The sequence below is a fragment of the Myiozetetes cayanensis genome, unplaced genomic scaffold (assembly GCF_022539395.1).
Source record: "Myiozetetes cayanensis isolate MyiCay16 unplaced genomic scaffold, myiCay2020 scf2-11, whole genome shotgun sequence".
Classification (NCBI taxonomy): domain Eukaryota; kingdom Metazoa; phylum Chordata; class Aves; order Passeriformes; family Tyrannidae; genus Myiozetetes; species Myiozetetes cayanensis.
In genome coordinates, this window is record NW_026087411.1 from 47,952,683 (window position 1) to 47,980,224 (window position 27,542).

A 27,542-nucleotide genomic window follows, 5' to 3' on the forward strand; every position below is an offset into this window, starting at 1 on the left:
TACTTTCATTTACTGTTTTAAAATCTAATAATGAAATTATTATAAATAATAAAATCTAATAATGAATTATTCTACCCCTGAGTGTACTAACAGTTTGAGATTTAAAATACTTTGCTTCAAAGAAGCAAGTGACCCCCTTTAAATGTTTTCTTTTCCCCGATTAATTAACTCTCTTTGCATACCAAATAACTTTTTTTTATGTGAACTTTTTTCATGTGTTTCTGTCATTGGCACACTCACCAGTGAGAGAAATGCAGCCAAAATATTCCCTTCTGATTTCCCTTCCAAAAAAAAAAAGAGCAAACAAACTGTCATTTGGCAGGAAAACTGAAAACTTGAAGGCAGCTAAATGCTCATACACTTGAGTTGTGTATTTTGCAATTAATGAGCCTACTCATACACAAAGACCAAACAACCACTCATCCCAATAGTAAAAGGAGGATGAATGTGCTTCATTTTTACTGGCAAATCACCTGTTGTTTTTAATGCAATTTCCTTGCTCATCTATAAAAATTGCCTTTATTTTAGGAAAAGAGTTAACACAGAGAGTTTGCATATCAACATGTGAGAGGGACTGCTGAATTTGGGTCTCAGTCCTGTCATCAAAAGGGGACTGTTACACAAACAAAATATTGACAACAAAGTAACCTTTTACCCAGCATCACCTTCTGTTTTATTTGCAGATCTGTGCTTTCATTAAGGTGTAAATACTGAAGTACTCAAAATCCTGAAGGCCTGTGGTTTAAAGTTTAAGCTACTGTCATAGAATCATTTAGCTTGGAAAAGGCCTTTAAGATCATTAGTGCAACTGTAAGCCATACATCTGCCTAGTCCTCCACTAAACCATGGCCTTAAGTGCCACATCTACATCCTTTAAATACCTCAGTGGTGACTCAACCACGTCCATGGGCAGCCTGTTCCAACAGCCCTTTTGATGAAGAAGTTTTTCCAGGGATCTACAAAACTGTGAAGGTGGTATCCCAGTTTGGGTCAGAAGTTGTTGAAACATTGGGGAATTTAGGATTATAATTTTACAATATAGCTTTTACAGTGTTGTTTCAAACATTCAGAAAATTATTGCTATTTTGGAAATCAAATTCTTTGCTTCTCATAATTGGAGTTATGTTTCGTGATCTTATTTTTATTGGTCATAAAGAGTCTTTCAGTTTACTGTGAACCTAGAACAGAGACAGAGTTCCACTTGATATTGAAAGTTTCTGCTTTGGTCTTGTCAGGTTCACAAGTTCATCAACAATCCTTTTAACATTCTTCACGCTTCAAAGATGTAAGAAGTCATCTACATTTGAATAAGAGAAATTCTGCATAATGACTTTTTTCAGGAATGTTTTGCGACATGCCATTTGATTAAGAAATCACTCTTCAAAGATAATTCTTAGGAGAAGAACAAGTAAATTAAAGACAAAGCACTTTGGAGTACCTTCTTCAGCCTTATTTTAATATTTCTCATAGCATCGCAATTCAAAGTACACTTTATTTGGACAAGAATGCATGGTGCTTAGTATGAGAGTTACAGAAAAAATGAAAACTGTCAATGAAGTAAGTTCAAATATAGCCACATCTTGCTATCTCAAATCCAATTTAGCAATCAGTTTTCTTAGGTAAAATAATGCACTGACAAAAAGTGGCAGTGAGGAGATCTGAATTTTTCTTTCCATAGCATAGGCTGATAAAAGGGAAGTTACATACAGCTTTATTTGCCTCTTACTTCCTCTATGCATAATGCATGTCTTGGAATAGACCTCTTGAAAATATATATCCACAAAGAGAAGAGGATATTTCAAAGGCTGTTTTCTCGGGTCTTCTTTGTTGAGGTGTTTTTTTCCTTTGAGATCTACTTCTTTCAAGTCTGACATTCTGGGTTGTCTTGTCTGCTGATTTCTACTATGGTGAAATGCAGAAAATGAACTGTAGTCTCTGCTGTTGAAGGACTTTGTGTACTTCTAGTTTTTTTCTCAAAGCATGCAGGGTCTTCAGTAGAATAACCACCAAGAAAGAACAAGGAGTTCATTGTGACTTGATGCTTTTGTTTTGATTGCTGATTGCCATCTTCTACCACTTGTACAGACCAGAGTCCCAGATTCTCAAAATGAAAGTATGTGCCTGACATAGAACAATGACCTTATGCTGTAGGTTATTTGAAGCCCTGTCCTTGGACTCCTGTGCTACTAATGAATAATTATATATAATTATAATCACAAGGTTTGTTGATACAAGTTCAAGGTTCTGGTTTTTTGAGCTAGTAATTTTTCAAGACAGACCAGAGCTGCAGAACACAGGTAAAAATACACTTTTCCTTCAGAAGACGTCTTTTGTCAAGTGCTTCCTCCAGCCGGTGAAAAAGCCTGCTGTCATTTGCAACGTGTGATGCCTGAAATAAGAGCAATCAATATTTGCAGCCTGACCAGTATGTTTTCTGAGACTCTGAACCAGTGGGAGAGAAGGGAAATGAAATTTTTTCTAAACTAAATAACTGTGAGACCAAAATATAAAATTACCTGTATGTAGTTGTTTTGATCTCACCTACTGGATCACAATACAGTCAAAAGTATCTAGTCATTTACTCTTTCTGGTAAACTCTTTCTTTTTTTAAGGGGTTTTATAAGTTTCATTAAAAAATGAGGTTACACCTAATGCAAAATTTTGTCAGAATCTCAGATTTAATGAATTCAAAGAAATATAATAAATCCAGCTGTACAGAGCTCTATTTTTAAAAGATCTATTTTAGATGACCTATATGTTTGTTTATAAACTAATTCGTAATTTTAAAATGTAGGCAGCAGCTTTTTGATGCCTAATTAAAATAACTAGACTAAACTACATCAAGTGAACCTTTCCTGACATCATCAACACCCTTGCACAAAGGAAGGCTGTATGTGTAGTTACAGAGTATCACTTAAATTAACATGTAAACAGTGTTCTGAAGCCTGGATGATAAAGCTGTGTTCTCTCACTAGACTGCTTTATGTTTCTGTGCTCGCTGAAGATGTGACATTGAATTACCAGCACTCTTGGATTACTGTGGTTGTTTTGGTCACAGTGAGGGTATTCTGCATGTTTTGCTGGGCTGTGTGGCAGAGTTGGAAGACCACAGAGATGTTACCTCACTTTGGTAAAAATTTAGTTATAAAGAGTAGGGTTTTTTTGTCAAGATGGCTAAAGGGTGGATAAGTACCATGAGGTTTTTGTTATCACATTGGGATCTGATCCAAAATCCATTAACTGCAATAGCTTTTGTTTTAGTTTTAAGTAGACTAATGTAAAATAATAGTGAGTGATGATGAATTTCCCTGAGATCACTTAAGTACTGAAGAAGAGAAAGCAGTTAGAGGCCTTATCTTTTTTGTAGGTAAGGGGAAAAAGAAGGAGCACTGTTACATTTCTTTTTCAGCTAACACTGTTGGATATCTCTAATTATTTTGAAAGACTTAAATGCACATATAACCCCAATTGCATTTAAATTATATAGATATACTTAATGAAAAATTCATTAGATTTATTTATTTGTAGGGAAGATCCATGTTGTCATTTCTTCTCATGAGTGTAGTACTGACTACAGCCAAGACAGATAAGAAATAAGTGAATAGAAATTATTTTCTTTTAACTTTCTAGTCATTTTTAAAAGCAAAACTCAATAATTAGGTTCCTAGTCCCATGGGTAGAACTCTCACAGGCTGGAGTTTTTTTGTTTGAATTTTTTTGTCAAGGTAGAGTGCTAGTTGAAGTACATTTCTTTGATTGTAGTAGTCTAAATTTTCGATGTCAAGTTGGAAAATGGAAGACCCCATGATAGCTTCGAGTAGATAGTGAATAGTTATCCTTACGATGAAATAATCTGGTGTTCCACATAGGATCTTCAGTAAAACATTTGTCTTAAGCAGTACTATAAAGAACCAAATCGTTTCACTGAGTGATAGAAGTACTCTTCCAAGAGAGACAAGATTCCAAGAGGAATTGGTATTTATTAAATCTTTAGTTATTCTGTCTTGCTTTTAATAATGACGATGCTGTTAAATGGATATTGATATACTGAGCTACCAAAAAATCTTATTTCAGCAGGATAAAATAGGGTCTTCCATTACACAAACAGTATGTATGCAACTCCCATTTATTCCTGTCACATGTTTTCTCCTTTTGTCCCAAGAGTTCAAATTTATTGCTGAGAAAACCCCCGATCCACATGCATGATATTTAAAACATCTAATATGTTTTACTTGTACACAGATTTATTTCCAGATTATTTCTTGCCACAGAAACAGCTGCTGTGTCTTCCAGGGTATACTTTTCTAAATAACTGTTTTTATCATTCAAATGAGACTGTACATTTGGATCTTTGGTGATGGAAGATGTTAAATTGACCAACAGGGAATTGTAAAAAGCCTCTTGAAAAGCTCCATTATACTTTTATTTGGAAAATAAATACTTTGCATATAATGAACTTCCTATTTTTTGCATGTACTTTCAAAGGCAGTCCTTGAGGTTACTTTTCATTCCATAGTTGGTTAGCTGCAGAATTCATAACTGCTACTTTCCATCAGTAGGAGGAAAAAGGTTAACACAGGAAGTATTTTTAATACAAAAAAGTCTCTTATCTAAATGGTATCTGAACATGTGTGTGCATACTGCCCATGTGTGTCTCTCTGTTGTTGGCCATGCTTTAACTGTGGGAGATCTTTAGGTTAAAGTATGTAGGGACAATACTTCCAGGTTTCATAGGTTATGCAGTCTTTGGTTTGTAATCAAGCAACGAAGGTAGTTGTAAGAAGGGTTTTCTTCAGCATTCGTACTCTTGCAGCAGTTTCTCTCTTAAAAGAAATGAATAGTATATGTTTTTCTGCTGTTGATTCATCCTTTTTGAGTAAACAAGCAAGCAAACTGGTTTTAGGACATGGTATCCTTCACTTTCTATCCATCTGACTTTATTTATGGAGAAAAACCAGCAAGTAGGGAAGTAAGGCACATCTATACAAAACCAAATTCGCTTGGATATTAAAGCATAACTGAAAGTGTCAGGACTTCTGTATCTCCGTACCTTGAGGTAATTTCATGCGAGTCAAGAGGAGGACAGTGTTATAGTTTACTTCTGTCCCTGAATCTGTAAGGAGGAGATATACTGCCCATGCAGAATTTCAAGGTATTGTATGTGTATATCAAAACAGGGGGAGAAAAATGGAAAGTATAGTGCTAATTCAAAACCTGTAGCATTATTTTTGAAGCATTGTCACTCCCTTTGTGCAGCGCACAGTGTTAGCTAGATATTCTGATGATTCATTGCTTTTGACTTCTTGGAGAATTTTGTGGGGATGTTTTTTCTCTAATTTTCTTAGGTAAATTGAACACATCAACATTATCTCCTCAAAAATATTAAAAATGTCACCTATTTATGGTTAAAAAAAAAAGGATCCAGCAGATAACTTGTAAGTTTACTTTTAAGGCATTTCAAATCACCGTCTTTTGTTTTTATTATTTCTGATTCTTGTTTTGAATTTCTTCTCAAACCACCAGCAGCATTTGTTCTTTTTGCATACATTTAACCAAACTGATCTTTTACACTATTACACGTAAATCTTTTTTCCTGTACATTGTGTGTTTATACAGTTTTCTTTCAGTATTTTTTTTAGGCTTAATTCCTTCTCTTTTAGTCCCTTTTCATAAACAAACAAAATCTCTCAGCTTGACAGAGATTTTTGCTCACATAATGAATGTTTTACTGCTGTGTCTTTATCTGTGTTGTTTTACTGTTTCAGAGAGGATGAGCATGCCCTTATCCAGCAGTATTGTCAGACGTTGGGAGGAGAGTCGCCTGTGAGTCAGCCACAGAGTCCTGCTCAGATACTCAAGTCAGTGGAGAAGGAAGAGCGAGGAGAATTGGAGCGTATCATTGCTGACCTTGAGGAAGAGCAAAGGTCTCATAATCATTCTACTGGTGTCTGAATTGTAACTTCATTGTTGTTTGAGCCATGCATGTATTATGTTGGAGATGTGAAAGAACTAGGAGTAATGATTTTAGCAAAAAAACGCCAGTCAAAGCATATGTTGTGCATAACCTGGCTCTGTTAAGTAGAAGAGGGAGAAGAAATAATTTAGTTCTACTTTGTTGCCTTTTTTTCTCCCTCATAAACCACAACTCAAGACATTGTCTTTGTATGAGCTGTGTGTGTTGTTAGTTGAAAGTGATAGCATCATTTGATATAAGAAGTCTTTTTATTTTAGTTTACTTGATCAAGTCATCATTCTCTTACTCCTTTGAATATACCAGGAGTCTGCAGATAGAATATGAGCAACTAAAGGAGCAACATCTTCGGAGAGGAATAAACCCTCTTGCATCACCTCCTGATTCTGTTGTGGTACCTCAGCATGCTTCTGAAGATGCCGAGCTCATTGCTGAAGCTAAACTCCTGAGGCAACATAAAGGTCGCCTGGAAGCAAGGATGCAGATATTGGAAGATCACAATAAACAATTGGAGTCTCAGCTTCACCGGCTACGACAGCTACTTGAGCAGGTACTTGTACACTGATGTCTTTCCCCTGTGTTGCTGTACGATGAATTTCTTGGAGGAACAAAGGCATTGTTTTTTCTGCAGATATTTTAACCGTACAGTCTTGGTCTGTTGCAGTCAATCGTTTCTAACATGAAGAGATGTTTTTCCCTACCCTCTAGTTTAAGCCATGGTGAAAGTCAAATTGATTACAAGTGCTGGAGCGATCAAGGTAAATTATGAAACACTGAGAATAACAAGAGCAAGAGCAATAGGTTTTAATTAGTTGAAAAGCACAGGAAGAAAATATGTACCCTAGTCCAAGTAATGGTGCCATTTGCACCCTGTGTTTGACTTCAGTTTTCTCATCTTTCCTTAATTAATTTGTTAATTTGTCGTCACCATTAGTCACTCAAGCCTCTTTTAGCATGCCAGAGACAGATGGCCAAAGATATCTCTGAAATGCAAAGGAGCAATGCATTACATTAGAAATCCAATTCCTCTTGAGCTAGCATATTTAGACCAATACACTACAGCAAAATGCTCTTGTGCACAAGTAAATGCTGGAGGTAAGAACCTTTTAGCAAATGGTGGAGATTGTAGGGTGTCTTTCCAGGGGGAAGGAATGCTGATTGCTTTTGAAGTCAGCACATGCACATCTAGAGTATAAAAATAACAGCAGCCACATATACCATGTGTTGTTAAGAGATGTTAATTTGTACTATATCATGTGTGGACACTTGAATGATGAAGATACATTTGTATGAATGTTTTCTCCTAACTAATCATTACACTTAGGTTAGAGTACAGTAAGGGAAATAATTCCTGCCTTCCATGAGTCAGTTGACTGGCTGTATGTAGTAGAGGATTTAACTAAGCCAAGTAACAGATTGCATAAGCCGGATATCAAAATGGCCTAAGTTCCTGCTGTAGATGATACTCTCATTACAGGGATTATAGTAGTTATTGTTTCACTGGCTGACTGTCATTTTCTCTAGATTGTTTTGGCTGAATAGGATTAAGATGCATTTGTTCCAATGGCTTCCCTACACCTTTAGCAGAGTAATTTTTTTTTTTTTTGCTACTGTTATTCTAGCATCTTTAATAGCATTTGAGTAGCTTAAATATTTAACAGGAAAGATAAAAACTGGTGCAACTGTTAACAATAATTCACAAAGTAAGGATCTTGAGATCTGTGGCCAATACTAGGCCTTTCAGAGAAGGATTTAAAATCTTATAAGAAACAGATATTGAATAGAAACATAGAAGTTATGCCAAACCCACAGTCACTTTCAGCTTAATGATTAAAGCAGAAACTTGTTCACCCTTTAAAACTTTTTTTTCCTAATGTAGCTGTGGATGATCTTACAATTTTGTAATCCTTATAACATTCTTAGTAAGACCTTTAGGGTATACATATGTGTTGTGATAAAGTGGGTGGGAGGAGAGACAGTAGTTTCCTCTTATAATTTCTGTCTTTGGAATTTCTTAGGCATTCTGCAGATTTTGGTTTCAGATAGGGTAAAGTAGAACAGAGATGACCTTTTTCAATATTTCTGATAGAATTCTCTGTGGGAATCATGCTGTACTTCTGATTGTTCCAAGTGCTATTTTCAAAGGTCTTCCTGTTTCTCCTCTGTCATATAATAAAGTGGAGGATACAAAGTCAAGTTTATGAGAAGGTCTGCATTATTGCTTTTATAATATATCTCTGACTTTTCAATATGCCTTAATACCTGTATCCTTACTATATTTAGCAGATATTTTGCAAGCTGTTTCCAGGATGTTGAAGCTACTCCCCTGATGGAGATTAAGAAATTATAAATAATTCAAATTTTTAGTAATGTTCTTTTAAATTTCTTTATTTTGACATCAATTATGAAATGGCACTGAATTCCACTGGTGCTACCTTTCTGAAAAAATGACCACTCTTCGGCATGTTTGTTGTTCTGTCAGCTAAACCACTACTGTCTATGAAAGCCTTTATCACTTTCAATGCTTGGGGAAGGACTTTACCAGAAGCTAGCTGAGGATCTCAGTATATTTATTTGTTTCTTTTGCTTTTAATGGCTGTCCCAATTATTTTTAGTGGATATAAAGAACACCTTTTCTTATTAATGAGATGGATGATTTGCATGAAAGATACTCATAAGTCCCTATGTCCAAATATATAACAACTCTGTAATTGCTAGTATTAATGGACACAACTAAGAAATATGGCATGAAATGCCAGCCATGACAAAGAAATTGCTCTTTGTCTCTTCTATCAACAGCAAACTTCTTCATTTGTGTTTTCCACTCAGCTTCTTGACTATTGTTTGCGTTAATAACTTGCCACTGGGTAAAAAATACTGGGAGTTCTTTTCTCCAAAAGATTGGAGTGAGTCTATCTACACACAGATATTTGGGTAGAAAGCTAGTAAAACTTAAAAACTTTCATGTAGTAACTGTTTAATCTAGATGAGAGCATTCTAGGACATTCTTTAGAGAGCACCTTTAGCAGAAATATGCACGCATCCTCACTGCACATTTGTCTACTTCAGGTCACAGTTTCGAGGTTACCATACTATTTTTATTTTAGCAAGCCCAAAGGATTGGTAGCTGTCACAGAATGTTGTCATTTTCGTCTGCCTGATTGATTAGAGTGCCAAAGAGGAAGGTGAAACAGAACTGGCATGTAACAGCTTTGATACCAACACGTTAATCAGACAGAGAATAAACAAAGAATCCATTTTCATTTTTTGTTCTTCAGCCTTTATAGATACTGCATTTGCAAAGTCAAAATGAGACCTCTTATGAAGGGCATTTAAAGTCTGTTTGGATTTCTATCCAGTCAGTAGCTTTTCTGAGCTACTGAATAGAGGTTTCTTATTGGATTTGGTATTGAAGTTAATGGGAGCTAAAATCATCTGTCAACAGCTATGTGATCAGACTTTGAGAGAGTAAATAGGGACATCAACTCCCTCTCCAACTAAAAGCAGAGCAGCTTTATCAGAAAAACAGAGGAGAGGATTTGTTTTTCTTTGGTAGCTGGGAGAATAAGTCTGGAGCAAGAAGAAACTTCTATAATGAATGTGGTAAGGAAATTAGCATTTTTGAGGTTTCCTGTGATTCAGATTGGGGATGCTTGGATTTAGTTTGTATTTCACCAAAAGCAACAAAAGGCAAAGAAAGAGCAGGTTTGTCTTAACTATCCATTAAGCCACAGAGCACTTCAGGCTCTTTTTTGGGAAAGGCATCAGCAGGAGGCAAAAGGAAATAAGGCACTGTAGATCAAAACTGGTTGAAATAAATATGTCTTTTGAAATGCTTTAAAAACTGCTGTAAGACAGAAAAATCCCCCAATTTTGGAATTTTCTGGAGAAGAACTTCTCTATCCCTTTATATCTTTATTTGGTTTTGCCTAAAAAGATGTTTGAAAACTCCCTGAGACTGGAGATAGAAACTTCTCCCTCATCGCTATAGAGGCATGCCCAGTATCTCCTCTTTTATTCCTTTCAAGAGCAGCAGTAGGTGTATTCTAAGATGGAGGGCTATTTGCTTTCATTTTCTGGCTTAAGAGTTGTCTGCTGAGTTGTTTTGAATAAGAATACATTAACTTTATGATGTCTGAAGTGGGTTGATGATGGAATTGCTCATATTTTGTAGGTGTTATGCAATTGGGGTTAAGTAGAACATGATCTTCTACAGGGGTTTTTTTCAGGTTCTCTAACAGCAAAATCTTTAACTCATGTAAATACATGCAGGCTTTATCCTCAACTATTTTGCATTTAACATTTTCTGGTACCTGATTATTATACCACTACCACAAATCTTCCCTTTCTGCTCCAAACCCCACTCTTCAGCTGCTTAATTGTATTGTCCTGAATTTGTAAAAAGAAAGGTTTGGTTTGTTTTGGCTTTCCTTGTTATTGCAGTCACTGGAAATATGTAGCGTAACATTTATCATTGTATTTAAATGAAAATGAAGTAATGAGACATTGCCCTCTGATTAGGAGGAGATGGTGTTTTTGTGGGTTTTGTCTTGTTTTTTAATCCAACTGCAATATTTCATTCTGGCTGCTGCAGCAATATATGGTACATTAATGTAAGGTATTCCAAGTATGTTTTGTTTTCTCTGAGTTTATCCACTGAGCCCTTATTGTTCTACAGTGGTTTTTTTGTCATTTGCAATAGTACTCCTAAGTGGTGCCTTCACTAACTCATCACCTGAGTTTGTAAGCATTTCCTTTCCATCCTAGTTAAATGCTGACTTTGCAGAACCTCACTATCCTTGATCTAGTCTATGTGTTGCTGTGCTGCGGTTTTATATGTCCAACACAGATCTTCTCTTTTCATTCACTCTCAGTCATCTTTGCACAATCCATAGTTACTGCTTGAAGAGGGATGGAGATCCAATCCAGGTGCAGGTTTGCATTTTGAATGATTCACATTCTCTCTGTTCATCTGTGGAGTGAGCAAGCTGGTGTTAGCTTCATTGTTCTATACTGAAGTGGCTCTTAACCCTTGAACAATTTGCTTCATCTCTTTGCCGTTATAGTTCTGACATCATCTTGAACAGTGGTTCCTGGCTATACAGAATTGCCTGGGGTTACTTACCCCAGGCTTTCCTGATTTAAAATCACCACACTCATTGTACCTAGACTCTGTAGCTGGATTGAAGCCTGATGCTGAGTATCAAATTACTTAGCTACTTGATAGTAATTCGCTGTTCATAAAAGTATCTTGACAGTAAAACTCTTCTCTGGCTTGAAAACATTTTCATTTTGCTTTGTCTTCTATGCAGAGCAATATTTCTTGCTTTATTCTTTTACTCAAAGCTGGTACTTGGTATTATTATACTGAAAGAGATGAGATTTAGAGGAGAAAAAAGAGGTTTGAGTGCTCAAGGGAACATTCCCTTCTAACTACTGTCTGTGGAAGAAAAAGTATCTTTCATTCTTCAGCAACCTTTTGTTGAAGATTTTTTTGTTAAACTGTAAGTTATCTCAAAAAATGGAGTATTACAATTAAGGCTGTGAGGTGCAAAGAAGAAAACTGGTGCACAAATTAACAGCTATTCTGTATTTTAACTCTTTGCATTGAGTTTCATAGCTGTTCCAGGTACTTGCTCAATTTAAAAAAAAAATCTTAAAAGCAGTTACTTTTTTTATTACTTCAGTATCTGCTTTCGGTAGTTTTACTTAAATAACCTGCTCTTTAAGCTGTTTAGAAGTAATTTGTGGATCTGCAATCAAAAAGATAAATGATAGGGGCAACCATTTCAGCTACATCCACCTCAGATGGAAATACTATTTCTCCTATTTCTGTGTTTTTCAGAACAAGCACTTCTGGAGCTCAAATATTGTATTACTACTCTCTTACTTAAAGGATTTTTTTTTTACCAGAAAGAAGGAAAAGAACAGAAAAAATGCCTGAACAAGGGCTTTTCCTATAGTTAAGTTGTTATAGTGAAGAAGTTCTATAGTCTTTTCTTATTTTTGTGTCCATATATTTATACTTACATGTCATCTCAAGCACATACATGGTTACAGCTAAATGCAATACCAACTTTAGGTGTTTTGTTCTTCAAGTGAATTTAAGAGTCCTGAAAAGCTTGTTTTCAAAGTATATAGGTTCCTCCTTGTAATTTTCAGGAGACTACGTAGTACAGCTTTTCCTGCAAATTTGGTGTCTCCACACTCTTGAGAAACAGTGTCAGCAAGAGTGATGGCTTTTTAGATTTAGCAAAGTTGTTTTGAATCTGTCTTGAGTCTTCACTTGATTCTGGAGTTTTACAAAACTGTTCATAATGGAACAGTTGTTTCTGAGCATGACTAGTCATCCTTGTAAAGCTTCTTAAGGGACCTCAGCTGAATGTCCCCTGTGTATGTGTATATGGATGTATATATCCATATGTATAAATACACAGAACATTGTTTGTATCAAGACCATCAGCTGGAGTCTCATAAGAACTATACTTAAGTCTAAATTTTCTTTTAACAACTTCTTGGTTGTTGTTTTGTGGTTTTTTTTTTTCCCCTCTTAACAGTTATATAGACCTAAGCCAGCTTGGAGAAGAAAAAAGAAAGAGCACATAAAAAAGGAAAGGAGCAAGATGGCTCCATACACTTAACACTTAACTTCTGTGGATACAATAATCTAAATTTGTGTCTTATTGTCTTTTATGTAGCCCGAGTCAGACTCCCGGGTTAATGGCTCCTCTCCCTGTGCTTCACCCCAGCACTCTGCCCTCGGCTACTCACTCGAGCAAGACACAAGCTCACAGTTTCATCAGACAGGTAAGTGCTTTGATCAGACAATGTGCTGCATGGGTCTCTAGATGACTACTAAATAGGTTTGTTGGTATCTTCTCAAAAGGTTTATAAATGAAAAGGAACTGATATTGCGATGCTTCTGCTCCATGCAGCTGGAGCTGTTGCTTCCCCACACTTACAAACAGCTGTGATGTCAAAGGAATCCATGTGACTCTGGATTACTGACTTTTGTTGGTAGACTCCTTGGTCCCATCCATTTTGACCAAGTGAATTTACTGGGCAAATCCATCCTCACTGAAAAGGGAACCAGACTTCACTGGACTGAAACGGCCAACAGCTGTTTGTCCTACAGTATGCAAATGGATCCAAGTAATCTGTCAGATCCAGGAACAAATGTCCAAATCACGTAAAATCTATGCTTCTGTATGCTTTAAAAAATCATGTGTAACCTCTCTTTTTGATATTCCTACTCCCAAAGGCTTCACATCTTTAGGAATTATCCAGTATTTATGGTATAGCCTCTGGACATCAAGGGATTTATCTCTTGAAAGATTATTTTAAATGCTTCAATATCAGAACTCAGTAATTTCACTGGGAGTTATCAGAAATAACTACAGACTATTGAATGTTCAAAATTAGGGGAAAAATTAGAAGACTTTTCTCAAGTTATCTATCTTCGGTGCAATTGGCTCCTTTTTATGTTTCTAGGCCTTGGAGTTACAGATTAAAAAGTATTTCTGTGGAAAACAGAAAAAGTATTCTCTTGTACACTGGAAATTTTTCATTCAGCATTGAGATAACGTTTTTACTTTGTCTGTAAAAACATGGAACTTCTTTGGGTCTGATATCATGCAGTGGTAGATTTATGAGAGATGCTATTTAATAAGACTTCCAGGAGCAGAGCCAGTTACGTTCCCTAACCATTCTCTTGGCTAATTTTGAGCAACATTTTACAAAGAAATGACAAAGAAGATTTTAACACTAGTGAAATGACTGGTACATTTCTTTCAGACAGCTGGTACCATCTAAAAGATACATGTTGGGGGGTTTTCAGGAAAAGGATGGTGTATTTACTCATAAAGTTACATGACAAATCATCCGAAAATGGAACAGAATTATAATTGAGCAGCTGAGTTTAACTCCCTCATCTTATAAATGTTTTATTTATTTTAACTATAAATTTTAATACAGTGGTTTTTTCTTGGCAACTTCTTGTAGTTAAAACTTGAGTACAATGGTTAAGCTTTAATAAAAGAGAAATGAGTTGTGCTGCAAATCAAAATGTAACTTTCACCTCTTCTCTCAAGGCTGGCAATTATCAATGACAGTTTCTGCACATTACAAAGGTTTCAGGTAGTATTTTCCCTTGAAATATAAAGGTGTATTTAACTGGAAGGTTAGGTGAGATCGCCTTTTAGAATGGTGTGATCCTTTTTTTTTCTCCTCGTGTTACAAAATTAATTTATTTGTTGTCATATCTGCAGATGACTTGTTAGTTCCACCTCATGATACCAACACAGATCTAACAGATGTTATGGAGCAAATCAACAACACATTTCCAGCTTGCTGCTGTAAGTTTAACAAAACATGTCTCTCAGAATAGTATTGAATTTGAGGTGTTGTTCTTGCGGTATTCAATAGGAAAAAAAATGTCTCTAATGAGATTTCTAGTCAAGATATGCAAGTTGCGTAATTCTGTTCTTTAAAATTCCTCAGTAGACATTATGTCTGAAGGTAAGTAAACAAATGTTCTTGTTTAAAGTGGAAACAATTCACTAGAAGAAAAACCTATAGCTCAATACAGAATTTCCAACTCCTCCAGTTTTGTGTCATCTGCAAACTTATTTTGTATCCCTTTCATTCCTGTGTCCAAGTAATTTATGAAGCTGCTGAAGAGCACAGGGCCTAAGATGGAGCCCTGTGGAACCCCACTAGTGACAAGTCTCCAGTTTGATGTTCCCCCATTCACTGTTACCCTCTATGCTTGACCCATGAGCCAGTTGCTCACCCGCGACATGGCGTGGTTATCCAGCCGTGTGCTGGACACTTTGTCCAGAAGGATCCTGTGAGAGACTGAAATCCAAAAAGAATACATCAGCTGGCTTCTCTTGATCAACTAGGTGGGTTACCTTGTCATAGAAGGAAATCAGGTTTGATAAGCAGGACATTCATAAAGCCTTGCTGGCTGTGACCAATGACTGTGTAGTCTTTCAGGTGTTTTTCCTCCCAGAATACCTCCCAGAATAATCTTCTACATGACTTTACCAGGCACTGAAATGAGGCTGACAGGCCTGTAGTTTCCAGGGTCCTTCTTCTCTCCGTTCTTTAAAATCATGACAACACTGGCCAGCTTCCAGTCAGCTGCGGTCTCTCTGGATTCCCAAGACAGCTCAAAAATCATTGAGGGAGGTTTTTTGATGACATCAGCCAGCTCTTTGAGAGTTCTGTGATGAATTCCTTTAGGCCCCATAGACTTGTAGGGATCCAGCTGGAGCAGCAGATCCCACACAGTTTGAGGGTCAGCTGGGAGCTGGTCATTCTCACAGTCATGATCCTCCAGCTCAGGACACTGAAACCCCCTTGGTCCATCACCTGTGTTGAAGACAGAGGCAAAGAAAGTGTTGAACACCTCTGCCTTGTCTCTCTCCCTGTTTGGGAGTTGACCATCCTCATCCTGTAACAGGCAATGATATTTCTATACTGCCTATTGCCATTAATATACTTGAAAAAACTCTTTTTATTGCCCCCCACATTTCTGGCAGCTTCAACTCCAGTTTGACCACACAAATTTTCTCCCTACAACAGCAAGCAGCATCTCTGAATTCTTCCCATATTACTTGACTTTGCTTCCACTAGGCATACACTTTCCTCTTTTGCCTTATTTCCAAAAAGAGACTCCTGCTCAGCCAGGGATCTTCTGCCTCGCCTGCTTGACTTCCGACATTTGGAAATTGCTGCTCCTGTGCCCTTAGGAGGTGATGTTTGAAAAGTGACCAGGACTGATGGACTCCAGCATCTGGAAAAACATTTTCCCGGGGAACCTTGCTTACTAATTCCCTCAGCAGCCTGAAGTCTGCTCTTCTCATGTTCAGAGTTGAGGTTTTGCTGGCACTTTTCCTCCTGTCAACACAGATTTTAAACTCATATCACTTTGTGGTTGCTGTGGCCAAGACGGCCACCAATCTCCACTTCTCTCATGAGATGCACTCTGTTGACAAGGGCAGGTCAAGGAGGGCATCTTTCCGAATCAGCTCCCTTAGGAACACAGGAAAATTCATATTATCTACTTATTTATAATGCTATAAATTTGCTAAAAGTAGATTAAATTTGTGAGGAAAGTTAGGTATCATCCATACAACACATTTCTAGTTAAATGTTTAGTCTTTTTGAGTCATTTTGTTCTTCTACAGTACGTATTTTCCTGATAATGGCTTTGTTTTTAAACTGTCAAGATGCAGATTCATGTACATTTCTAACTATTTTTTTTTTTTTCATTTGCAGCAAGTTTCACTGGCAGACCACAGGTATGAGACACTGTTACATAGCTGCATAGTCTTTGGAAACAGAGTAAAGCAAATGGCAAAGTTCTGTTAAGGCAAAGTGGCTGGGGTGGGGTTTTTTCTGTATTTTTCTCTAGAGGTCTATTAGGAAGCTAGACTGATAAAACAGGAAGGCCACATTCTAGCATAACAAATGTAACAGAAAACTTCTGCTAGATTAGGCGTTACCAAAGGTACTATGGTGTGCAGTTCTACATTGCTGACCAGATGGAATCAGCTTGCATTTATCAGGTCTAATTAGTTCCAAGCCAGCATCAACTTGCAAGATCAAAGCTGGTTTTTGCAAAGACATCCATATGTCCTTGTGCCCTGGTGCCCATAGCTCCAGTTTCAGGACCCATGGGCACCAGTGGACAAGAATCAGGAGCCACACAGCACTTCAGGCATTAGATTAAGCTGCCTTCTCCCAATAGGCAACCGCTTCACAAATCCAAAGCAGAAATTTGGCTGCTTTCAGAGTTCACAAAATTGTGGAAAACAACCTAGTATTTAGGTACTTAATCTTGAAAATAGGACTGGTATGAATTATCAGCTAAATTGCTATTATAAGTAACTGAAATAGGAAAAACGCTATAGGTTTAGTTTGCTATTGGAGCCCATGTATGACAGAAGATAATCTTGCATCATTGCAGAGTTCTTTCAAAGTTTTGTTGTTAAATAATATTTTTAAACTACCACAAATTGCTGTGTGAGACCTCAGAAGAATTAAGTGGTTGGGAGAAAGTCTGTTTACTCCCCCAAATTACTCCACCTTGTCCATTAATCCACTTTTTACGAGATCAGACCTTTCCAAAATGAATATCTAAAAATTCATAAATATTTTTTGTAAACAACTTTCTTGAATTGCAGAATCTGGGATAGTAGGATTGTCCTCCAAAACCAGAATTCCTAGAGAGAACGGGATGAATCAGGCCCTGCACTCGGTTAACTCAGACTTTCTGTTTCACTCTCTTGATAAGTTAGTGAATTAAGCTAGTTTGGGTTTTTTTTTTCAGAAATCCTTCCTATAAGCAAGCACAGAGATAGTCTTATTGACTGAGAACACTGAAAGCTATCTCCCTTGAAAAACATTTGATTTTTTGGGGGGTTGGGTTTTTTTTGTGTTTTTTTTGATACTGGATATGTCCCACACAGTCTCTCTGAGAATCTACCCTTCCCGACCTTTAGAGAGGGCACATTTACCTGTTCAGGAACAGAATCCTGAAACAAGAGCCTAGAAATAAGTTTGACGTTTGAGGGGCCAAGTCCAAATCCAGAATCTGTATAATCTCCATTTTTGACTTAGACTTCAGATAGGACAGTAGTTTACCTAAACTTTTTTCTTCATATGGGTGCAGAAGAGAGTCTCTAAGTCATATTTATACTCTGCAGACTAACGTCCTCTGGGCCTCACTCAACAAGAATTTTAAACACTGCAATATTGTAAAATTAGATTTTTTTTGAACTGTATGCCTTAGTGATTTGCTCAGTCTTGGGCCAGTACATCTAAATTTTTAAAATACAGAGGTTTTGTGAGATGGCGTCACAGTCCTTAACTGAATGAGCCCAGAGTACTTAGAAGTTTCTCTGTGTGTTAACATAGTACTGACATGGTTGTTTCTCATCATGACAGGCAATGTGAAGTGTTCATTTGGACGTCAACCAGTGCTTCCTGACGTGCAGAACAGCCCTTTTCTACAAACTGCCAACCGCGAGTTCCACTTCATCAGAAGGCTGCATGGGACCCTGGAACATGCTGTTTGCTCTGACTGCGTGTTCAACTTGAAATAGTAAAACACTGAATACCCAAAGATGAGGATGTTGTTTTTATAGTATCTTTTTTTTTCCTTCTTCCCTCTCTATGCAACTGTAAATTAATGAGCAGTGGAATATTTGTCACTGATTTGTATAAATATACAGCCAGGGAAAAAAGGGGCAGGGGCTTTATATACGTTCTTTTTGATAATCGTAAAGAGAACTGCATAAGGAGTTTGGAGCAAAACGTTACGTTTATACATTCCTTTCAGCTCTTTGCTTTTGCATTGTAAAATACTCTTAGTTATATTCTCACACATGTAATATTCTGTACTGATTATTTATATACTAACCATCTGACCATGCAGATTTCAGAAAATATCCTTGTGTTATTTTCAACATTGACATATGAAGTTCCCATAATCTGCATTATTGTTACTGGTTAACAAAAACTGCCTTTGAATGCAAGCTACAGTATTTTAATTCAGTTAAACAAGGTAAACTCTCATTTCAAGTCATAATCATCATTCTTGTGTACCAAAATGGTATTTTAACTTTCTTTTAGTTACTTTCAGCCAACACACTCCATATGGAGGATTATTTTTTTAAGCCTTACTTTACTTTTAATCAGGAGATAGCTAAAAAGAGGACTTAGATGATAGCTTAAGTTGGTTTTAGTAAGATCTAAGTTAGTGTAATCTTTCCCAAATTTGTTCAGAGACAAAACTTTGCTGTTCCCTGCTGTGCCAAACTTACTTCAAGTTTTGGAATTTACAGTCTATGAAGTAAAGCTCATTTCTGTGAGATCCCCTTCTTTTGTCTGCCTCTTGTAAATGAAGAGACATTTAGAAAGCCCTTTCCAATACTATTAGCAATGGAACTTTCTCCAAAACTGCAATGCACTTAGATATTATCATTTGGCATTGTAATCTTGCAGATCATTCTTTATCTTTGAAATCATTTATTTATGTACTTTTGGTAAGGATAATTATGGGAAAGTTATGTCACTGATCAGCTGATCTCTAGTTTTAAAATTATCCTAAGTGATTTTAATGCCTTCACAGTTTACAATGCTGCATGGACACTTGCTTTAATTCCAGGACATACTTTTAATTGGTAAAACTGCATGCAATATCTTTCATGTTTAGTAGAGAGAAACAAAACTGTGTTGTTCTTAATTATTGCAGGAAAAAGAAAACTATCTCAAAATGGTGTTGAAAGAGTTGTAAATTCTCTACTGCTACTGAAAAATGCTAGAGGACATTAAAACAGCAGGTCAGGAGTTTCTAGTGTTTTTGTGAAGTTTTGCCAACTAGACTGTCCTGCACCCACAGTATTCACTCCTGGACTGCTGCTGCTCAAGGAGTGAGGCACAGTGTTGACCACCTTCTAGTGTTGGCACCAGTGCCAGTTCTTTCTGAACCCTTTCACAAATTATTTAACCACTCTGCCTCTGTTTTCCCATCTGTAAAATGGGGATGATAGTACTTAACTCTCAAAGGTGATGTAGGACTTGCTTAGTTAGTGTCTGAAAAGCTCAGTAGAAATGCTTAATATTACTCTCAAGTGAGTGGAGCAAAATTGTCAAGGTGGGAAGAGAAGAAGCTGGCTCCTATAAATGCTTCAGCTATTAAAATGTAGTGTAGTTATTCTGAAAAGAAAAAAACCCCACATTTTACAGAAGAGGAAAGCCATGACCACCTTTCTACCTCAGACCTATCTGCATAAGTAGTATTGGAAATAGCTTTATATTCTGTTCTCTGCAAAGTACTTTTCTTTTATCAAGCTACATTATTCTCTAGGCAAAGAATCCTGAAAAATATTCCCCAACATAAGTATAAAAAGAACTCAGTAGTGAATTTGGTGGGATTTATTTTTGTTCTGAATATGAGGTTATGTATAAAGTTGTTTTTCTGCCTGTGTTTGTATGCATCCTTTGTCCTCTGCTGCCAAGTAAATGCTGCTTCAAACACTACATTGTAACATTCTTCCTCTGAGACAATAATAAATAAAAGATATATATTGCAGTAACATGAGAAAAAGTATGGAGTTCTTCCAAGTTTTGAGGTCTTCAAGGATGGCACATCTCATTGCTGCATGCTGAAAATTTCATTCTGAAGAAGATTAACATGGGAGTGCTGTGATAGTCAATTTCTATATGCTAGCTTTTTCTCAGTATAGTTTGCGTTTATATAAATGAGATTTAGCAGTGGTTTTTCTCCATATATCTTGCATATTTTCTTCAGTTTTCCATGTGTAGCGCTTTAGTCTGGAATCCTTCTCAGTTTCATGACAGGTAGTAAATTTGATCACTGAGAAGCAGACTGCTTTTATTTTTAAAATGTTATATATATGTATTACAAAACAGCAATAATGTATGAAGCCCTGTCAAATATGAGAACTGTGAATTAGTCTTCAGGTTTTGGTGGTATTCAGTCAACATGCTCAGCTGAAGCACAGCATTAGGTAATACTTTTATATTATATACTTTATAATACACAGCATCAGAAAATACTTTCTACTAAGTGCTGATTTTAGGTATTGGCATTAATGCAAATTGTGTCAATGGCTGTGTTAGAATTACTATGTGTAAAGGAGAAAAAAAGAACAAAACCCTAACCCTTCTGTTCCCTTATAGTAATAGTTGGCACTATTTTCATGTTTTATTGGGTTTTGTTTGTTTTTTTTTTTAAAGTCTAACAAATGTCAAACATAAGTGTCAAAGTAATGACCTTTTCCCTCGCTTTGTGAAAGGGTGCCTAACAAAGAAGTTGTAGGGAAGGATCATGTTTTTCGTATGGTATTTAAGTAAGTGATTCAGCAGTTAACAAGGAATTTAATTATAGAAATAGCAATATATTAAGTTCTGTATTTAGAAAAATGTGTCAAAGTGGAGGAGACTGCTGTATTAAGGAGAGTATTAAACCACACAATCTGTGATTTAAAAAAGTAAGCATTTTAATTACATGTCTGTAGAGGTGAAGGCAGCAGAAGTGTACCAGGGCCTGACTTTGTGCTTATATCTACAAGTTACATTCAGTATCTTGATTGCTAAGGTAGTCTGTGCCAGAGCTCTGTAACGCTTTCACCTGTGCAGAAGGTACTCTCAGATTAAAAAGCTTTAGTACTGTGCCACGAAGGTGCCAGTCCTTGTCAGGGGAAACAGAATGACACCCACTTTTCACCAGCTTGCCATAGGGCTTTTCTCAAGGGTGTTGGGGAAGGGCACAGGAAGAGAGCACGACCACTTCTGGTCCTCAATGCACAGCACAATGGTAAGCACTCCCTCACTTCTCCATGCAACCTTTTCCTTTATTCACTAACCAGCCTCTTACGCTGTTATTTTGTCAGGCCAGAGAAAGCCAACACGATACTTTTCCTGAGAAGAATTAGGTCTCAGTCCAAAATGCATGCCTGTCCGTCGCATCAGGAGAGACACCTTTCTGCACTGCCCAGAATGGGTAGGGTTGGTTGACAGCATATTTGTTTAATTTTTTATTACAGAACACCCTTAAGCTGAAACGTTACTAACAGATCAGTTCATTTTCTCAGAGAAGATGAAGATTTATGCATCTAATTAAAACCATAGTGCAGAATTTCTTCTGCTATAGGGGCTTCATCTGCAGGGGAACTTCTGCTATGAAACAGTCATCTTAGTAGTGATGGTATTATTTTTTTTTTGGACCAAGAGAAGGCTCCTCAGATGTTCAGCTCTTAATAAACAAGATAGATTATGAGACACGAGTCCCGCTACGTTAAAGATACTGGACACAGACTGTCAGTGTGCACATGACAATTCCTGGGACAGGGGTTCTGTCACCTCTTCTGGTATTTCTACAGTTGAAAAATGAGAGGGGGGGGGGGCTAAAGTCAGCCAAATTAAAAATGTATTAATATAATAGGCAAGCTGTGGGTTTATGCAAAAGGCCAAAATATTTTTTAAGCATTTACAGTACAAATTACCCTTCATATATATATATAATATTTATATAATATATTTTCTTCTCTACTTCAGTGTGAAGTTTCCCTAAGAAAAACCTTCCCAAAGGTAAACATTTGCTGCACTGCAAAACTGAATAATGGATCATGTCTCCTGTCACGCAGAAATGAAGATGTCATGCCATATGGCTGAGAATTCTGTTCCCACAACAGCAATAAAATCAGTCTTACAAATCCTGACAAGGTGTAAATTAATAACAGTGGGGTAAAAAAAAAACCAACAACTAAACAACTTTTACTGGAGAAAAATATTTGAGCAGGAAGATATCACTTTCATCTTACAAGCAAAAAAGCTTTTAGTAATCATCAGCTAGATGTTGTGTTCTTCAAACAATGTTCTTGTGGCCAGGAAAGGTGAAATCATCCTTGGCTCATGTCTTTGGGAGTGTATCTTTTGTCTTTAGTGCCACTTAAGCTTTCATGATGTCCCAGCAAAAATTAGTATTTGCAACTTAAATGTATGCATTAGAACAGCTGCATGCAAGTGTAGCAACCACCTTTGGAGGAGGTGGGTAGTATTTTCATCAGCTACTTTACTAATCAACCTCTGAGGCACCAGTAGAGAAGCTGCCAGGAGTGGGCTGGTTCAGTTTATTTTCCCAGGCATCCCAGCACTGCTAGAAAACTGGTGTGGCCAACACAAAGGTATTATTTAAACTGAAACCTGCTCTATGTTAGTATTCTTATTAAAAGTGAGAATCCAGGAGAGGCACATAGAATTACTAGGTGCCAGTCTTAAAGATGCATACACTGTACAGGAGAAAAAACATGACCACCATCCCTCCACACACACACCACCTTCATGTCTATGCTTTGCTATCTGTCCTATCTCATTGGCATCTCTGAAAGAGAGTATTTACAGATTAACTATTCATGCACTTATTCATCACTGTCCTTGTACAGCCAGATAAACACTTGGAAAATGTCTGGTTTTCTGACTGTGGTGGTTTGATGCTGGCTGGATGTCAGGTGTCCACCAAAGCCATTCTATCACTCCCTCCCTCAACTGGACAGAAAATATAATAAAAGCTCATAAGTTGAGGTAAGGACAGGAGAGATCACTCACCAATTGCTTAGTTGGAGACAGCTGGCACTGGCTGTGTCACACATGGAGAAGGCTTCTGGCAGCTTCTCAGAGGATCCACTCCTGTGGCCCTCCCAACTACCAGAACATTGCTATGCAAACACAATACACTGACATCTCATAATTCCTGGAGAAACTATACTTCAAAATTACTTATTTTCTGACTATGGAAGGAGAGTCTAGGGTATCTAGTTCAAGGGAATATCTCTAGAGCTTAAAAATCTAATTTCTGGAGATCCCATCTTGATAGTAAATAAAACAATACAGAATCATCAACTAGGTTATCTAGCATCATCTACAAAAGGTGACCTGGTTATTAAAAAAATGAAAATTGTTTAAAAAAAAGGCACTCAAAACAACAACAAGGAAAACCACATTGCAGCAACACTTCATCTGCACGTTATGGAATTCCTTTTGCCTGTATCTAATACCTCTTTGACTGAGATTAAATTTATTTTGGAAAATCAGAAAAAAGTAGAGGAAGGGGTAGCATCCATTACCAATGCTTTGTGTGTCTCATAAGTTTAGATTTAATGGAGTTAGGAAAAAGGCCATATGTATGAGAAAGACTGTGATAAGCCATCTGAATTTATTATGGAATTTGGTTACTTTTTTTTTTTTTTTACGAAATACAGTAACCTTTCTGAATCCCAGCCCTGGGTAAGTAGAGGTCCATTGGATAATTCATATGATTATAAGCCAGAACACTTAATACGTAATCCTGGCCCTGCAAAAACAGATATCAAACCCATTCATTTTTCTTCAATAGAGATGGCACTTGGCTTGTTGAAAGGTTATTTTACGATAAGCAGATCATGGCAACTGTGCTTCTCTATATATTTGTAAAGTGCAACTGGTACCTAACCACAAGTGAAGTTTTATACATTAATAAATCAGAGAACAAGCAGAAGATACAATAGTAACTGCCACTGATAATCCACGTCACTGATTAAAATGCAAACAAAAGTACAGCAGCCCTCAGCCTTCACATCCCTTACCCATTCTTCCTTTTTTTTTTTTGAGTAGGAGGTCCAGCAAGGTCTCTTCCCCTCACCAGCTTCCTAGTCATCTGTGTGATGAAATTCTCACTGCACTCCAAATTTTCCCTCAACAGTTAGTGCAATTCTTGCATTATGTCCTGCAAAAATATTTTGCAAGAGAAGTACAACACATAAGTAGAGAGGGACCTTTTAAACACAGGTGCTTTGGCCGATTTTGTTTAGTACCTCTGGAAGTATTTTGGTGAGCAGTTGTGAAGAGTCTAATGAATGGCAGCAACAAACAGACAAGAAAAACCGTCCAGCTGTATTTCTGTCTCTCCAGCGCCAGCAGCCCCCCTGGAATGGAAAGCGTAGCTCTGACCTACTTGCTTTCAGCAGGCTGTAATTACAGCACTTATCAATTTTCTATAAAAGTACAGATGTGAACAAATTGAAAACCTGAGTGGCTGAAACATGAGCAGAATACAATTTCATTTCATGCCCTAAGATCCAGTTCCTGTAAAGATGCTACTTGCAGACTGAAAAGTAACACCAGTTGAAATAGCAGTAAACTATCAAAATAACAATTGAGTTTATTATGAAATATGAGCCAGACTTTATACACAAACAAGATATACCACAGTGTTCATCACTCTGCTGCCTACACTTGCAATTTTTTCCTCCCCCAAATGTCTGCTTGCTCGCTGTGGAAAAAAAATTAGCAATGGCTGTAGTGGAGAGAATTATTTTGAATTTTGAACTCTCATCTCATTTCTCAGAGTGCAGGTGGTGCCACCCAGTTGGTGGCAAAGGGCTGAGCTAGGTGTCCAAAGCTGGACACAGCACCCCAACCACAGTCTCCCCAGGTTAAAGGGAATAGTCGCTCCCTTCGATCTGCAGATTAGTGTTGTGTTAGAACACCTTCCCTTTGCCACCAGAATACTCTCCCTCAGGACAATACAGAAGCCTCCATGGAAAAGAGAGTAGATGATGGATGAGGCTACTGACTTCCAGGTTAACCCACTTAACATAGAGTTTGTTACCATTTGGCAAGAAAATTCTTCTGATAACTACTTACCTTCTTGTTACTGCAGACAGTTTGGTTCTCTTTTCTGCAAATCACAACACCTGTAACATTATTTAGAAAACTGGGATTAGGAGGTAGGTATTTACTGAAATGCCACTCTCATGTATCTGCTCTTCTTCAAGCCTTGCTTTCACAGGCATCAACTCACATATGTGGGTTTGATTGACTTCTTCCATTCACATGTCCAGAGATAATCAGCATTGGAACATGAAAAAAACAAACAAACAAACAAACAAACAAAAACAAAAAACCAACCAAACAAAAAAACCCAAAAAAACCCACAAACAAACAAAAAACCCAACAAACAAAAACCAAAACAAACAAAAACCCAACAAACAAACAAAAACCAAAACAAACAAACAAACCAAAAAACCCCACAACACTTAGTGTTTTAATTAAAAATTCTATAAGCTTGTTAATTTTGTTGCTCACTTAATTATTTATGACATCTCCTGTACCTTTGAAATTGCTACCAAGTGGACAAAACCAGTACACTTTCCATTTCTCTGCCCAAAACAATGCTCCCATTGAAAGCTTCTTGAGAAGTTTGACTTAAAATAACAACTTGATGAATAGGACAATGTCATTATACACAACAAAGTTACATTTCTTACAGGCAGATTACACACATCCTCAAATGCAATCTCTTCATGCCACTGCTGATTTTAGGGCTCTTTATGGTTCAATATAAACCAAACCAGAAAGGCATCATCACTCCTTTCAAAGATGTTTGAAAAATACATTACCATACACACTGAAGCTTAAGTCTGCCAGCCTTGTCTGCAGTTGCTGCATTGCTAGTTTTTAACCCAGTTGCAAAGCGAAGACAAGATTATAGCACATCCATTTCCACACAAACTGGATAAAATATGGCAGTTTACTTCATGAGAGCAATTTTTCCTCAATATATTTTTGCCTGAATAGCTGACATAGATAAATGCTTAAGAAAATGAGGGTTTTTTTCTAGTTTCTAATAGCAGTGTTATATCTCTCTCAAACAATATGTACCTAGCAAAAAATTACATGATGGGATTAAACCCAAGGTATTCCACATGCATTACCATCCTCTCCTAGATCACCAGAAGTAAAAAAAACAAAATTCTGAGATATTAATACTATCATGAAGCACATCTAAAAATTCAGTCCTGAGGACTATCCTTTCAATAAGAAGTGCCTAAAGTAGCAACACAGAAGATGATATGGCATTATTTCCATTATTATATGTGTATATATTTATGCATGCACACTGGAGACAATTGTGTATAACAAGGCAGGGTTATACCAATGATAGTTTAATAAGCACTTACGAAAAAATAAATTAGAAAAAAAAAAATCACATCTGGCTCCTACAGCATCTGCCTTGGTACCTCCATGGAGCTCTCTCCCCATTATGGCCAGTCTCTCAGGAGAGGCACTACCGGCCCCTCAAGGCTCCCACCCCATCAGGCACTCGCAGGCCTTGTCCTCCCTACCAAGGGACAAGGCAGAGAAGGGGGATGGATATCCCAATTTAGGCTCCCCAGTGCCAGCCTGGGACCACTTAATATTCTTGTTCAGCAACAATCAAAAGTGAAAGCTGTGTTTATCTGGTGGGTATTAGCGGCATAATGTGGGTAATTAAGTAATAATCACCTTAGAAATGTGCTCTTATCTTAGAGCAGGAGAAAGAACAGTCTGAAAGCTGGGCCAGTTATCTCTTGCTTTGGCTCCAGGGAAACTAAGCACTGAATAAGCATTCATATCAAAGTCAGTAAATAATTTGGCCAATTACCTATTCCCACATTCCCATTCAAGTTTCTTGATTGAAGATTGCAAATATTTATGTTTAGCCTTCAGTTTAGCGTTTAGAGTGCCATATAGGAACTGACTCTGCATTAAAAATTTATCCATGAGTTGCTGCTTAAAATCAATGCAATCAGTACTCATGTCTCTGTGAGTGGGGACGTGTAAGAAACACTATTTTTCTGTCATCACAAACCATCTTTTATACATATAATCACTCAGTCTGTCAAGGAATTGATTGCCCTTTCAGTTCCCCAAATATCTTGATTTGACAAGGTAGAGTTGCCAGATTTAATATACATGTTATAGTATAGCATCCTGATAAACTACTCACTTTAGAATTATAGCAGGGAGTTTCAACATGCACTGAAATAGTAGGTTTTGCTACAAGTTTCCTTGCTGCTATCCTTGTCCCACAAGAAGCCCTAGAAAATGTTTTGGGAATAGGGGGGCGTCTCTTTCCACCTTCTCACTCCCACAGTGCACAAGAGGCAGGATGCAGTTACTCTGTCATTCTGAGTGTTTGCTTTGGAATGACTCCCCCTCCTTCCCTATGGTATTT

The 27,542-nt window shown here is 37.2% G+C and overlaps 1 protein-coding gene across 10 annotated transcripts in view; it reads left to right on the forward strand.

The window, feature by feature from the left end:
* Positions 1–20,090, forward strand: part of UTRN (utrophin) — a 389,435-nt gene extending 369,345 nt beyond the window's left edge. For all 10 annotated transcript variants that reach the window (XM_050314404.1, XM_050314409.1, XM_050314405.1 and 7 more), the window contains 6 exons: positions 5,766–5,924; positions 6,278–6,521; positions 12,670–12,778; positions 14,239–14,325; positions 16,256–16,278; positions 17,927–20,090. In XM_050314404.1, coding sequence (XP_050170361.1) covers positions 5,766–5,924; positions 6,278–6,521; positions 12,670–12,778; positions 14,239–14,325; positions 16,256–16,278; positions 17,927–17,935 — 631 coding nt within the window. In that variant the 3' untranslated portion in view covers positions 17,936–20,090. The remainder of the gene's footprint in view (positions 1–5,765; positions 5,925–6,277; positions 6,522–12,669; positions 12,779–14,238; positions 14,326–16,255; positions 16,279–17,926) is intronic.
* Positions 20,091–27,542: the final 7,452 nt, after the last annotated feature.